At 39.8% G+C, this 15,265-nt stretch overlaps 1 protein-coding gene across 2 annotated transcripts in view; it reads left to right on the forward strand.

The window, feature by feature from the left end:
* The window catches only part of col14a1a (collagen, type XIV, alpha 1a), a 152,782-nt gene that overhangs the window by 113,594 nt on the left and 23,923 nt on the right, over window positions 1-15,265 (forward strand). For both annotated transcript variants that reach the window (XM_074654161.1, XM_074654162.1), the window contains exons 37-39: window positions 2,835-2,888; window positions 6,046-6,141; window positions 6,714-6,767. In XM_074654161.1, coding sequence (XP_074510262.1) covers window positions 2,835-2,888; window positions 6,046-6,141; window positions 6,714-6,767 — 204 coding nt within the window. The remainder of the gene's footprint in view (window positions 1-2,834; window positions 2,889-6,045; window positions 6,142-6,713; window positions 6,768-15,265) is intronic.

Below are 15,265 nucleotides of genomic sequence, written 5' to 3' on the forward strand. Positions count from 1 at the left end.
GCCTCTATATCGTTTTCTCTCATTTTCTCTCCCTTCTTTAGTTCTCTCTCTTTGTCTCTGTCTCTTGGGTAGCAAAGGGCATAAGAGGGGTGTGGATCAACACCAGTATAGTTTGAAAAAAGTAATTATATGGTGATTCCATTTATCACAGCCGATTACAATCCCCCCAATTTCCATCCCTGTCCGACGAGCCAGAGCCACTTACTCTTCTGTAGGGTTATGTCCACAGGCCACGGCCTCCATTCTTGTTTTCTACGTCTTTGTTTTTGTCTTTGTTCCTCATTAACATTTCAATGTTTCATCCAGAAAACACATATTACAGGCAAATGTCAGCTAAGCCATGAAAAATGTGCCACCAAAACTTCCCTTAAGATAAGTTCAAGAACTACTGGTAGTTGAGCTTAATTTGAAAACATTGTCATGAAGTTTAATCTCATGCTTTTATCTTTTGACTTGTTCTCAGAAAAAAATATATATATTTAAGACTTTAAAAAAAAAAAAGTAAAGGCTTCTTTTCTGTTGTTTTTTCATATCTCTCCGCTCTCTATGGTGTGCATTGACTTCTGTCGGCTCCATCTCTTTTCACCTTTTCTCTATTTCACTCTCTCTCCAAACCAGATCAATAGCAGTACTGTAAAGCTTTCAACTCTTCATTGTCTTTCTGTTTCTTCTTTTTCTCTGTTTTCTCTTTTACCTCCGCTTGATCAAAACGCCTGAGGCTCTTTTCTCTTTCTCTTTTTTTTATTATCACATATAAGCCTCTCTCTCTCTTTGCGCCTGTGTCTATCTTTCTGTCTGTGTCTGTTTCTCTTGCCGGCACTGAATGGCCTTCCTAAATCACAATTTAACTGCAGCATATGGGCGTTGATGAACGGTTTAATGGTGAAATCATAGCCACTTTTGTGCTAAAACTGCATGCTGTAGTCAGCAGGGTTTTGAGGAAGGATGAAGAAGCAGTGCCATTCCCCTTGTTAACATAATATAATGGTTGTTAACACAATAAATGTATTGCATCCCCTGTGGAAGAAAGGCTTCCTACAAACAGCAAAACATTCACAATCCTAACAGACTGTGAAAACAGAGACTTCCAGTATAAACATTTGTTGTTGTGCTGCTGAGACTTTGCTCACTCTGATGAACCGAGGAGTGTGAAGAAAGCCAAATAAATACCTGGATCTATGGGGATACCTGGTGCAGTTTCTAAACACACAGCATACTGCCATGAATAGACAACCGGAAGGCAAATGAGCTGGAGAGCAAATAATTATTAAAAGGGATTAAGAACTATAGTAGTTGTCATCTGATTATATAGATTATTAGAGCTCAAAACATTCCTTTTATTCCTCTTCAGAAAGTCTTGGTATTGAACAGAATATATACAGTATGTAGTGTATTTTGGCAATCTGAATTACGGCTATATCAGAAGTCTGCTCTACCGTTTTTCCTTCCTGAGAGTAATTTATGTGTTTGTGTTCACTGTCAGACGCATGTCTTTTCCTGTCTCGCACAGCAGCAGACCTCTTCAGTTTTGCAAATCTTTGAGTCATGTTTGAAATAATATTGATTGCCCTAACTGAATTGCAATCTGTGCCGCCTGATTTGGCACAGACTCAGCTCAATACCGAACATCACTCAGCAATCAATCTGACATTAAGGAAAACAAGACTGGCGCTGCCTGCCATCTCCGTTTGTTAAGATTGAATTGTGCCCATGCTGTTCGAGATCCAAGCGTTGTTTAAAAAATGTAAAATTTTCCTTTTGGCATCAAATTGCTCAGTTAAATGATAATAGCAGTTTTCTTTTTTTTCTATCACCATTAAAAGCCCATGCAAAATCCTAACACAATTATTTGTATTGCTGCTTTTGGAAGCTAATTCTAGTTTCTCTGCAGGTTTGCGCGACCTCCAACAAGTCATGGGCTCACATTGTTTGCAAAAATCCATTAAAAACAACCTGCAGAGACAAATCGCTATATTGACGAACACAATCATTTTGAATAACACTGTGTTTATCCTAACTTGAATTTTAAAGTTTAATTTTGTCTTTTTGCTGCCAGAAGGATAATTTAAAGGATATGCTCTGCCTTTTAAAAGTCTACCTTATTTCGATTTTCACATACCATATGTAATCCATAGAGTTGTTGGATACTGTAGTCCTTCCTTCTCTCCATACTGGCCCGTTAAGCGATCCATCCCAGCACCACTCCACTGTAGATGGATGCTGATGGGGTATAAGCTAATAACTCCTGAATGGTAAAGCAAACCGTCAAACTTCCGACTTCGGTCAACAGTTTGGTCGGTTTTACCACATCTGTGTGTCTCCTCTCATATTCCTCACCCTTCTTGTAAACACCCCCTCCCCTCAGCTAAATACTGTAGGAACTACCTAGTCACTGCCTCGTTCCCAGGGGAGGCCTATTTAAGCAAACATAGGAAGAGGATGTATCGCAAATGAGACGATCATTAGCAGATGTGTGTGTAGTTCGTCCCCCGGATAACCCTTCTGGCTATTAAGGTCAACCCGAGGTTTACAGCTCCAGACTTACTTACAGATGCAGCGTGATAAAGTGCAGAGCTCAGAGGGGCAGTTTACAGCACAGATCAGCGTTGGCCTCTTCTCCATCAAATTCATAATCCATTCATATTCACAAAGACCTGCACAGTTCCACTTTTATTAGTATTCTAAAATGAACTCCAATTTCCATGTTGGAAAGGGAGACTGAGGGATACATATTTTTGCAGAGGCGTGTTTCTTAGCCATTACTCTCTCTCTCTAGGTGCAAACACTGACTATGTGCTGTTTTTAACAGTGTGTGTTTTTGGCCTGTGTTTCAGGGCGGTCCAGGCATAAGGGGAGCCAGAGGAGACCGAGGAGAGCCAGGAGTGACGGTTAGTTCATAGATCATTTCTTCTTCTGCAAAAAACTTCAGCACATAATTAGTGTCTATCACATGTTCCCAACTGGGGAAGACAAAGCACCCCAACTGTAACGGGCCAGTAAGGCTGGATTTCTCAAACAGGCTGAAGAGCCTCAAGATTAGTCTGTCAAAAATATCAAAGTATCAATATACGGGTACTCAGCAGCACTTTCTGCTCTTTCTTCTCTCAGACAGCGAGTTGACACACACACCGCTATTTATCTTTTAATAAAAGTCTAAAATTCTATGCCCTCAATTTTGTGTTGTTTTCCCTGTGGTATTGAAAACGGTATAGAATATCGATATTTTTCAAGGTATTATATCGAAGTTAGAAATTTCAGTGTCGTGACAACACTACTCATGACGTCACATTTCAAACTTCAATCAGATTTTAACTCTTCGTGAGGCAAAAGAGGCCGGGTCACTTTGCAACTGGAAGCGAATACATTGAAAATAATAATCCGACAAGACTGGCCATGAGTCTCATTTATTATACATTTCACTCCTAATATGATCATGCTGATCCAAACCTCTACCTCCAGGGACAAAACAGCCCCCATCCCGATTAGATGATAAAAGGAAACAAGTTAGTGGTGAGTAAGTAACGCCCCATCTTACAAACAAAGAGCCTTTTCAACAGCAGCCCACTCCATCCTACAGACTGGATGTGAAGCACCCTTGGGCTGAAAGAGGTGGTCATTTTGGAAGAGCCTATATCAGTTTTCCAGGCTACCTCATCTTCCTTTCGGCCTCAGACTTGAGGCAGTCTGTTATCGCCACTGTTACTATCCTGTCCTAAATAGACACAGTTCCAGCAAATCCTGTCTTGGACTATTAATGACTGTTTTACTGTAAAGTTTGCATCTGCTACAGTTTTGCTCTGGCAATCTGTTCCAAACTCTTACAAACCATCCAGCTGTGCCAGTCAGTACAAGGCCTGATACTGTTGGAAATGTCTCAATACCAATAGCCAACATTCCCATGTTTGTAGTTTAATCTTAGATTACAGAAAATATGTTTTGAAGCCTTTCTTCTTTGAAAGAAACAGCAGGGGTCCTGCCATTACCGCTCAGACACGCAGGGCTGTCAATCAATAAAATAAGCTTGTCTATCTCAACCATATGTCCCACTTCGACTTTGTTGAGTGACAGTGTATTGAGTGCAGTACATGAAGCGGCCCACCCAGAACTTAAATCTTAGCACATCTCAAGACTGAAACAAAGACCAGAGCAAACTCATGCAAGGCTTTTTCAATACAAGCCATATGTGCTTTATTTGATGGTGTAATTGTGTTAGTTTTGGAGTGAGATGCGTTTTTCTATGCTGGCGCGCACACACTCTACAGTACATACACGTATATATTCATACATGCCTGCCAGATCACACTTGTCTCAGCTCAGCAGCATTTGTACCTCTGCAGCTACAGCCAAGTTTACTTGAATAGCTGGATTATTCTGATGTATGAGACCGGCTCCTCTGTGAATTCATCCTTATTCATTCTCACTAATCCATTTGGGTACATTACTTGTTACAGTACAAGCACTGATAAATGGGAAAATAACGTGCAGTTATTAAAATAAACCTTTCAGTAATTTAATTTCAGTCATCTGTAAATCGATTCATCTCTTCAAGTAGTTCAGCGCCATATTTTAGTGATATTTATCAATTGGTTAAACATGACATAACACATTTAAGTCCTCTGTTTATTTCCCCCTACACTGCATTCATTCATGTCTGATCCAACATTTCGTTAGATTGTTTGCATGGATAAGAAAGACATGAAACCAGTAACTGTATGGTTGAGCAGTAAAACAATAAATAAAGCCAGAGGGAAGATTACTTTGGCTGCTGCTGTTGCTGAGCCAACAGGCTACAATTGCTCCGAATCAGTGGCGGTTTGCAGGAATTCCTCTTTTCTAACTCCCACCGCAGGAACCCTTTCTGCAGCTCATACACATGGATCAAATAAGCCGCCACACTGGCACAACCTGATTATAAATGGATGGACAAGTGTCTAAATCTATTTCCTGTAGTAGATCTAATCGTGGAAGCAGCTAATGGTTGCTGAGGCCCCCAAGGCTTGTAGCGATGATGTTGACCAGAGTTTGTAGCTTTGACTTGATGGACTTTTGTATGTGTTGAGTAAATCCAGCCTTTCGAGGAAATGGGCACACATCCATTACCTCAGCGGATATAAGCGTAACATGTAAAGGATAATGTGCAGCAAGCCGGTCATTGTTGTGAATTAAACCCCAGACAGGGCTGTGGACCTCGATGTGAAGCAACTTCCTTAAGAGATCAATAATTTGACACAAAAATGGTCTGACATCAGAACTGCGTCCATAGCAACGGTCTGTTATACATGGCAGCGTTCTGCTTTAGAGAAATAACAGACTGTAGAACGCCGTGATTGACCAATCAGAATCGAGTATTCAACAAAGCCGTGTTATAATGTCATATAATAAACAGTTGAACATCATGTCACATTGCAGAAGGATTAAGGATTTGTTCAGTGGTGCGTTTCATAATTATGTGACATCAAAAGTTACAACAATAAAAGTGTTATCCTCACTAAAAGATCCATTGTGCTCACAAAACCTTCTCACAGTAAGATCCATTTAGTAACTGTTCTGGAGTTTTTTATCACATTGCATGATCTTCACTTGGAGGGGAGTTTGCTCTGTGGTCATTAGAAATAGAGCTGCAACAATTAATAGATTAATCAACAGGTATTTTTGATAATTGATTAATTGGTTTGAGTAATTTTTTAAGAATAAAAAGTCAAAATCCTCTAATTCCAGCTTTTTAATGTGAATATTTTCTGGTTTCTTTACTCCTTTATGATGGTAATTGAATATCTTTGAGTTGTGGCCAGAACAAGAAATTTGAGGACGTCATCTTGGGCTTTGGAAAAGACTGATCTATACTTTTTAATCATTTTCTGACATTTTATAGATCAAACAAGTAATTGATTAATCAAGAAAATAATCCTTGTGTTAATCGACAATGAAAATAATCATTAGTTGCAGCCCTAATTGGAAGATGTTCGCAATTCTCGTCCATGTTGCTTAAAATTGAAATCAAATATGAGCTTTGAAACATTGAAATCTCTGGTGTTGTTTTTACAGGGACCTCAAGGCATAGTGGGAGAGATTGGTTCTTCTGGACCATCAGGGCCGCCTGGTCCTCAGGGACCCAGCGGCCTGTCTATTCAGGGGCCCCCGGTAAGACTTTCCTTGTGTGTGTTTGTGTGTGCATGCTGAAAGGCAGTATAATGTCATATATTCAAGAGTGCAACGCCACAGTTACTTCAACATTAAGATACTGTAAGCATAATTTAGCTTCCTCTCAAAACAAACAACTGTGGCTCTAATATTAAGATGGAATGTGTTAAAGTATAATATGACAAATGAAATGTCGCAAGAAATAAAGCTGGTACAAGAAAATTCCTGTTGTTGCCAAGCATCATTGCTGCATTAAATAACAATGGAAACATAGTCACAGAAAGTGTGCTATTTACAATTTCTCCAGTGAGGTCACAAAATGTGTGACACAGATGTAGTATCGAGCCGTCAACCACCTGCCACTACAAAACTGACAAATGTTGACGTATGCCTCAAATAGACTTCCAGACACTTGAAGGGATCTTGTCCAAAGCACGCTGAAGCTGTTCCGGGGACTTGTGGTGGCCCGGCGTCTTATTAAGATAACTGATGTTTGATTTTTCCAGTCCTTTGGTAGCTATCGATGTGACCACTGGTCCAGCTGAGATGTAATGACTTTGTTTGTTTTACAGGGTGCTGCTGGGGAGAAGGGAGAGAGAGGAGAGATCGGTCCAGCCGGACAAATGGTAAGACAACATTTCCCATAAGAAATGACATTATAGTGAGATACAGAGGTGAAGTGCGTGGTGGGGCTTGTTGATATGATTCCCAACATCACAAAGTAGAACCCAGAGGGCAACTCTTTTCCAATTTCTCACTCTGTTTTTGTCTTGACTAAAGGAGCTAAATAGTATTGGGTTATTACAAACCAGCCGTGTGTGGGTGTGTGTGACTATGTTTATAAATTGTTCTCCTCTGTGTGTATATGTGTGGAGAATACAAATGAGTCTTATATCCATTATCACTGAGGAGCCATGGCCCTGCAGGCTCTCAGAAATGAGACTTGTTGGCCTATAAAGGCATATTTCTGTAACTTGAATCCATTTTTCATTATTTTTGTTGTTTTAACATTTTACTCTCTTCTCCAATGCCTTATATTAGACCATCTGTCAACTCTTTGTAAGAGTGGTTATCTCTGTAAATGTGTTAGTGAAATACCTGCTGCTGAAAATACGTTTTTCCATGTGGACTAATTTTTGAGGTTAACAAACAACTCTTATTATCCAGGCCATATAGCAAGGATTAAAAACTGCTCCAGCTCGATAGGCTTCTGGATATTTTACTTGTTTATGAATAGTGGATATGTCTCGGTGCCATAGAATGACAAATGCATTCATTTATTCATTTGCACTGCCCTAAAGGCAAAGAGCAGTATCTACAGAAGCAGTAAGGTTAAGAATAAAGGTTTTAAAATTTTCAGTATGACCGACAGAAATCTCGCAATGCCTTACTGATTATTTTACTCAAAGAAATCCTTGCCATGGAACTTACAGTACAATATCTAAAAAATGCAAACAATTGTACTTTGATGTAATCTTCAGCTAAAGCAAGAAGAAAATGCAGAATCTATAAACTAAATACGACTTTCATCGTGAAAATACACTTTACTGTCCATAATTCACATGGGATTAAATGTACCTCTGTTTTGCTATGAGTCTGTCTGCCCTTCTACTATCAATAGCTATATTAAAATTCATATATTAAATTGATATACAATTTACGTAATGCATTTAAAGGGACTATTTGTAACTTTCAGAAATGCTTGTTAACAGCGACACCTGTGGCCGTGAAATCAACGAAAATCAGTGTCGGGCTCGCGCTTGCTCGCTCTAAATATACCTGAACGGGCATCGCTCAAAACAGTGAGGTGACACCAGTCAGCTAAAACCACAATATCACTCTATATTTCAGCTGCTTGGCAGTAATGTTAGCTGACCAGACGAAGGTCTCTCCATGAACATGATTTAGATCTGATCCTAGTGTTGGCTTTTCCTGCCTAAGTGCAGGCTGAAGCAGCGGGGCTCTCCAGCGTGTCTCCTCTGCTCTCTCCGCCCGCAGTCGGAGAGAGCAGAGGAGACACCGGCACCCAGTCGGTAACGAGAAGACAACGTAACTCTCTGTAGAGCTCCGTCACTTCACAAGACACGGGAAAGCTCTGTTGGTCTGGAGGAGCTGCAGCATTTATTTCTGCACAAACGTCCCCTGTGCATTCACTAGATATTCTCAGAGCTAAACTAACTCTTCTGCAGTGTGTAGTGAGCGCGCGTTCACGTCTAGAGGTGGAACGAGCTGATCGAGAACGCGCGCTGTCTGAGTGAAGGCGAGCAGGCAGAGGAGGAGGGTACAGCGGCTACACGCGAACACGCATATGCGAGGCGCATATGTGCCGACCCGCTACATTTATACTCTTACAAAGTTACAAACAGTCCCTTTAAATATATGCTTTAAAAGTAGCTTAACCAAATAACATGAAAAGCTGAGATGGCAGTTATTGATACTCTATTAAGTTAGTTACGTTGGCTTTATCAGGAGTTTAGCTGGGGGAGGAGATTTAGCTACTGCCTCGTATAAAATAACAAACTGAATTGCCAAGATGCTGCTTCATCAACATGGATATTATTTAATTACAGATAACAGCTGGGGAAAAATGTGTAAATAAAAGTTGTCTGTCTCTGAGTGCACTAAATGCAACAGAAGCTGTTTTACACGGAACTTTTACGTTTCTATTGCATAATATTTTTTTATATGGTAAAACAGATGCCAAAAACTCATAGGCTATTAAAAAACAAATATGTAGTTACTGCAATTTGGCCTTGTTATTGCTGTTTTATAATTCGATGCACTGCAGTTTTAATATAAAACTATATATATCTACTACACTTTTGGTTATTTTTGTTTTCTTAAAAGTAGTAATAGGGTCGTAAAAGTAGGGCCATGTATACATTCATCTAAATCAAAACTTAATTACATGCAGCTAAAATACTTACAGTACAATGTCTGTATTAACAATACTTAACAACAGTTTAGATTTGTTGTATAGTTTTGTGAAAGAGATCAGGACAGTTCGAGGGAAGTATGGAGATAAAGGTTCAAGTAACACTGTCTATGTGTGTGTGGGTGTGTGTGAGTGACTGTTTTGTTGCTGACACACACACATATGCACGTCGACTCATACACAGCGCTTTCTAATGGAATCATTGAGATGTGAATAATCATTACCAGCGTCTCCATTATTGGGCAGTGAACCAATCAGAGGTAATACTGAATTAATTTAATGGAGTTCTACTGGGAGCCCTGTACGTTAGCAAGGACAGAGTCAATGTTCTCCTAACTCTGTACCAGGAAATACTTTTATTTTTCAAGGAAGATTGTGCCTTTTTTTAGTACATTCCTGTAAAATTCTCTTTCTTGACCCTTTGCAACGCTTACAAAACACACGTGTATTGATGTTACAAACTGTCGCTTTGTTCTGCCTCACAGCTGTTAGTTGCTCTGCTTCATTACACCTCTGCTCAGGTTGAAGTTGTGTAGAGCTGTTCTGGGAATTACGTAAGGTCACCAAACTCAGCGCACCAATAATACCTTAACAGGTGCAACAAGAGGGTCAACCAAGCCCACACACACACTCTCACACACACACACAGTCCTGAGAAGTGATCTAATCAAGCTAATTACCACCTGTGAGGGTGTACCATGTAGAGCCATTCAGTTGATCCAGATGTTTGAATCTGTGCTATTTTATTCCCACTAGACTGGTGAGTTAAATATTATATGCATGAGGTAACATAATAAAATGTGATGATGTTAAAAAGATACAGCAGTTCACGAGGAATGATAACACACAGCACTATTCAGTTTACTGTGATTTGGCCTTCTCAGGCAGCAATTTTTGTCAGTGTCCATTATAGTGATATATAATAATATGCTGGCATAATAGGGGAAGTATCTCGCTATATATCTCATAAGGCAGTCCTTCACTTTTAACAGCACTAGTGGAATAAGCATTGGCTTATTATGTTGCAGAGTGCTCCCTGCCAGATAATTTTCCTAATTCTTCTCAATCAATTTTACTGTATTGGCTTATTACCTCATTATCACCACATTTTAACATCAAAATGTCCTTTAAAGCTTAAATCACGTGTAAAAAAACAGATATTGTGCCCACTCTGTTTCCACCGAGCTCAGTACTTTCTGTCACAAGACATTTGTTTTGCTGAATTTAAGCGATTTCTTTGAATTGTTTGAAAGTGGAGAATCCCTAAAAGCTATTTCAGCTCTATCACACTCAACACACGGAGTCTACGTAGATCCTGATGCAGCACTATCTGGTACTGGTCTGTCCTTACAAATACTTTTGCGTTTATGAAGCTTATGAACTGGAAAGATATCACTAATAAATCCGTTATAGTCCTCCTAGGTGAGATGGATCTTCTTCTTCTTTTACACAGACAGTATTTATCTAGGTGCATCAGTTAGCGGTGTCCATGGCTGTGTTGTCTGAGGACCAGAACAAATTCAATAAGATTGTTCTGTTATGGCTCTGAGCCCAGATTCACTGGAGGATGTCACAGAGCAGAGGTGCTAACTAGTCTGACGTAGAGCTCAAGGTTTGTCTGTAATAGATTTTTGAACATCACATGGGAAAAAAATAAATATTATAAATGATTTAACATGTGCTCATGTGGTTGGCAGCGTTCGTGTCAGTGGTTTGCACCTAAACTCGTTTCCTGTTTTGAGTCTTTACACGCCCTGATGGATGAACTGACAACCTGTTATTTTCTCTGCCTTCTACCCACTGCATCCTGGGATGAGCTGCTACAGCACTGATCTGTATAGGGATAACACATTTCAGAGAGCGAGTGAATAAACTCATTTTAAATTCATTACAACCAGATTTAGCTGCAGTCGAGCCCTCCATGTGGAGCTGACAGTGCAAAAGTTTTGATTTTGAGAGACAGCTCCTACAAGGAGCACTATTATTTTTTTTCCACACCAGAGCACAACTTGTTACAGTCGCTGCTTCCATCTGCCGATCACAGATCATGTCAAGCTGATAGATCGATCTGCCTTCAGAGCACACTGCACCATGATGGGCTGGCATAGGCGCAGTTTGAACTTTAAGGTTGGGGGTTCGAGAGGGAATGTGATGTATACTACGCAGAAAGGTCTAATGTATTGGTATGCGTGATGCCTGCATATTAAACCCATCAAATAGAGTGCGAAGCGAGCAAGCGTCAGTGACAAAATCAGTTTAATTGCATTGTTATTACCTCCTTCCAAGGCCAAAGGTTATGTTGAACTGCTGGCCGTCCGCAGTGAGAAAGAAAAAAGCAATAGATGATGACAGACGCCCTGTTTCTATTTATTCCTGTCGCTCGCTTTGAAAGTGAAACAGACGAGGAACGGCTGATTCATGAAGTGGAAGTGAGGAGTTATCTATACGATACCTCCTCATTTCACTACAAAATCCTAAATAAGCTGACAGCTGGCTGGAGGGAGATCACCTCAAATTTACATAGGCTACTGTTGGCTGTATTTATGTCATTTTCAGTAAATATCGCAGTATAAAACCTGTGTTTTCTGTTTAAAAAAACACAAACGTCGGAAGATAGCAAGTACTATTCACCCATGTTTTAAGTGGTTACGTCTGTAGTGTGATCTTGACCGCACAGCTGATAGGTACGTGGTTTGTTTACACGCCTTAACAGAAAGTGCATATTTAACGGTGTGTGGACAGAGTGTCTGATGTTATTAGACTATAAGTAAATAAAAAGACCACAAATCTATCTTCTTATCTTGATGGTTTTTTATTCTGTCGATAAGAAGACACAATAAGGTCGATATTATTCCTCATTACAATAAATTATTAGTTCTGCTTTATTATAAAGAATATAGATGCATTTCCAGGGGGTTTAGTGAGCCCCCTGAACCAACGCAGACTGCGCCTGTGTGAGCTGGTCACTTTCTAATGGTCATCCTCTGCAAGGTATCTTTATTAATGTTTAAGTCAGAGTACATGTTGTGGCTAAGTAGTAATTCTGATTAATTACTTAAATTACTCAGAAAGTTTGTGTCAACAGGGTCTTAATTATAAGACTACATTTTACAAAGCTAAATAACATTGCCTGTATTAGACAGGTGCTTGTTTTAGCGCTGATGCAGATAAACAAACAGGTTTTGGCAGCTGTACAGACTGTGTTGTTATGCTGATGCTGATAATAATGTGCCTGGTGATTATAGTTTGTTCTCTCTAGATTTTGTATCCATTTGTATTTACTGATCTGTAGTCTGGCTCATGAAATGGCTTGAATCAGATTCTTTTGTTGAGTTTTGTGAGTTGATGAGACTAGAATTCAGTCGCTGATTAGAAGTCGCACTCAACAGTGTTTGTGAGTTTCTACCACACCTGTTACATTTTCACAGTTTTACTAAGAAAGCAATAACTATTTTCATAAGGAGAGAACAACTAGTCTCTGAACCAGCTCACGGAGAGCTGCAATACTTCCTGATGCAGCACTATCTAGCCCTCTCTCCGGCTGCATAGTCCTATTAATAAAAGCTGGCAGTGCTGCCCCGTGCCGCACTATGTTACCGAGTAATAATGTGTTTTGTCAGAGAGAGGAATATGAATGGGTGTGTGTGTGTGGCTCAACGGGGGAATTGTAGCTTCCAGGGCCCTGTTGTAATATACGAGGGACCACAGAGAATATCACAACTCTAAAACATCAATTACCTCTCTCGCTTTCTCTTTCCCTTTTCCCGTTTCTCTCTCTCTCTCCTCTTCTCTCCGTCTCCCGCTGCAGTAAATACAATGTAACCTTGTCATCAGCGTCCCCTCCACCTCTCTTTCAATTTGACAGTGAAAAATGCAGATGAAATGAATAGCAAAGAGTGTGTGTTTGTGCTGGTATGTGTTTGTTCATCTCTCTCATCTCACCTCATCTCACTCACTTTCATTGAGTTTATCATCTGTGTGTGTGTGTGTGTGTGTGTGTGTGTGTGTGTGTGTGTGTGTGTGTGTGTGTGTGTGTGTGTGTGTGTGTGTGTGTGTGTGCGTGTGCGTGCATGGGTGTGTTTTCATGTAGGAATATAGATTGTGTTTTGTGTGTGCCAATAATTTATACATGGTCTCCTTCTAGATCTTAGCCCCCCATCTTACACTCGCTTAGTCTGTTGGACACTAACAAAAAAAAGTATGTGTGTGTGTGTGCGTGTGTGTGTGTGTGCGTGTGTGTGTGTGTGTTGTTCTGCGGCAAAGCAGTCCCAAGGTTAATGTATTGAATCAGAAACACTTGCAGACTTGGATTCTGATCATTCAATTCTTTGGCCTTGTTTCTGACATTATTCTCGAGTCCTGCCCGAGAGGCAAAGATAGGTGTGTGTGTGTGTGTGTGTGTGTTAACGTGTGTTTGTGTACTTTTATCCTGGCATGGCAATTACACAGCAAAAAACAAATTTAACCTGCTCATGTACTGTAGCATTTGTAAGCAGTACATGAACACTTTATTCTAAAGGTTTATTTTGCATTCATCAAAAATTGTAACTTCTGAGTCTTTATGAGTTATTGATAACATAATGTATCTGCGATTATTAATAATATATAATTGCTCACGTTAACAAATCCTGCAATGTTTATTATAATATATTATTTAGCATAAATAAGCATTTATCAACTGCTAATAATAAATACTAATAATTAGGACTGACCCGAATGCTTCAAAACTACGACCATTGCTACGGTAATCGACCTCCAAATCAGTATTAGAATGCTTCGTTGTTTTTTGTTGTTGTTATATATATAAAATAATAATGTATAATAATGTATAAATGCCAAAATAGCCCATGAAATAAAGAATATACGACAACGTTATTCATTATTCCTATTCAACATCAATTATTATTAAAAAAAAAAACGTATCTTTTTTGTCAAGTCATTTTGGTGTGTAATTAAAGTTTTTATTTTCTAAAAATAAGTAAAAACAATCGGTCAATGCAGTGAGAATATTTCAACCAGTTTCCAGTGCAAATGAACTTATTTCATGTAGTTTTATAAATCAAGTTTCATTTTTCACGAATTTCATGATTTTTCATTTTGTTTGCAGACGCAGATTTCTATAATTCTTTAAACAAGTTGTTCCATTGACATCCCTGCTCCTTGTGTGTGTGTGTGTGTGTGTGTGTGTGTGTGTGTGTGTGTTGGAGTTTGTAGATATACGTGTGAAAGCGGCGGGTGAGACATTATTGCAAGATGTCTTGGGAGAATGCACATCAGCCAACATCTAAACAACGGCACATCATTAATCATAAGAGGCCTGTCCGCTGTGACCCTGGCCTGTAATTTGTAGGACCTTTTACAGTGTTAACTGTCCTGTTTTATGAGCTCTCCTCCACTAATAGTGAAGTGCAGAGATAAATCACCTCAACACTTAATCCATGACTGTATTTTGGAATCGGCTGTGTGCATTGACCTGCAGAGAGGTGGATGAAGGGGAAATGGGGCAGGAGATGGAGCAGCAGGGTGGCCTGATGATATAGAGACTGTCCTGTAGCCTGAGGGGTTAGACGCTGCTTCTTCAAATCAAAATGATATGCTGTCAAAACATCGCTGAGAAAGACCGCAAAGCCTCGTCTTTTTTGACCTTTGGTCGTGTATATGCAATTAAAGACATTCCTTATTATACTGTGTGGAATTTCGTAGATGAAATGCCTTAAAAATTACCTGGTATAAACTGTAACAGAGTAAAGCCGTTTCTCACCAGTGCGATGTCAAAATGCGGTGCGGAAATGCAGAATATCCGCATGCACATTTTCCACATTGACAACTACTATGGACACCGGGTCCGCTGCGAATTATCCACGTTGCTGTGTTCCATTTTCGCAATGAGTTTCCTCCTGCCGACAACAAAAACCTGTCCAGACAGAGAACGTCTGAGGGGCTAACGTTAACTACATAATTCATAAACTAATCTGTCCCCAAATGTGATGCTAACGTTAGCTGTTGTGGCTAGCCCTGTTCCGTGACCAAAATATAACATTAGCCAGTGCATATCAGCTACATTACCATCTTCATCGTATCCCAGCTGCTGGGCGATCTCAAGCCATTTATTGTCCTTTATTTGGTTGTTGAGGTAGTCGTTGTCGTACATTATTGGGAGTTGAGAAGGGGGCGGCCCATTGTTATTCC

This window comes from Sebastes fasciatus, chromosome 12, assembly GCF_043250625.1.
Source record: "Sebastes fasciatus isolate fSebFas1 chromosome 12, fSebFas1.pri, whole genome shotgun sequence".
NCBI lineage: Eukaryota > Metazoa > Chordata > Actinopteri > Perciformes > Sebastidae > Sebastes > Sebastes fasciatus.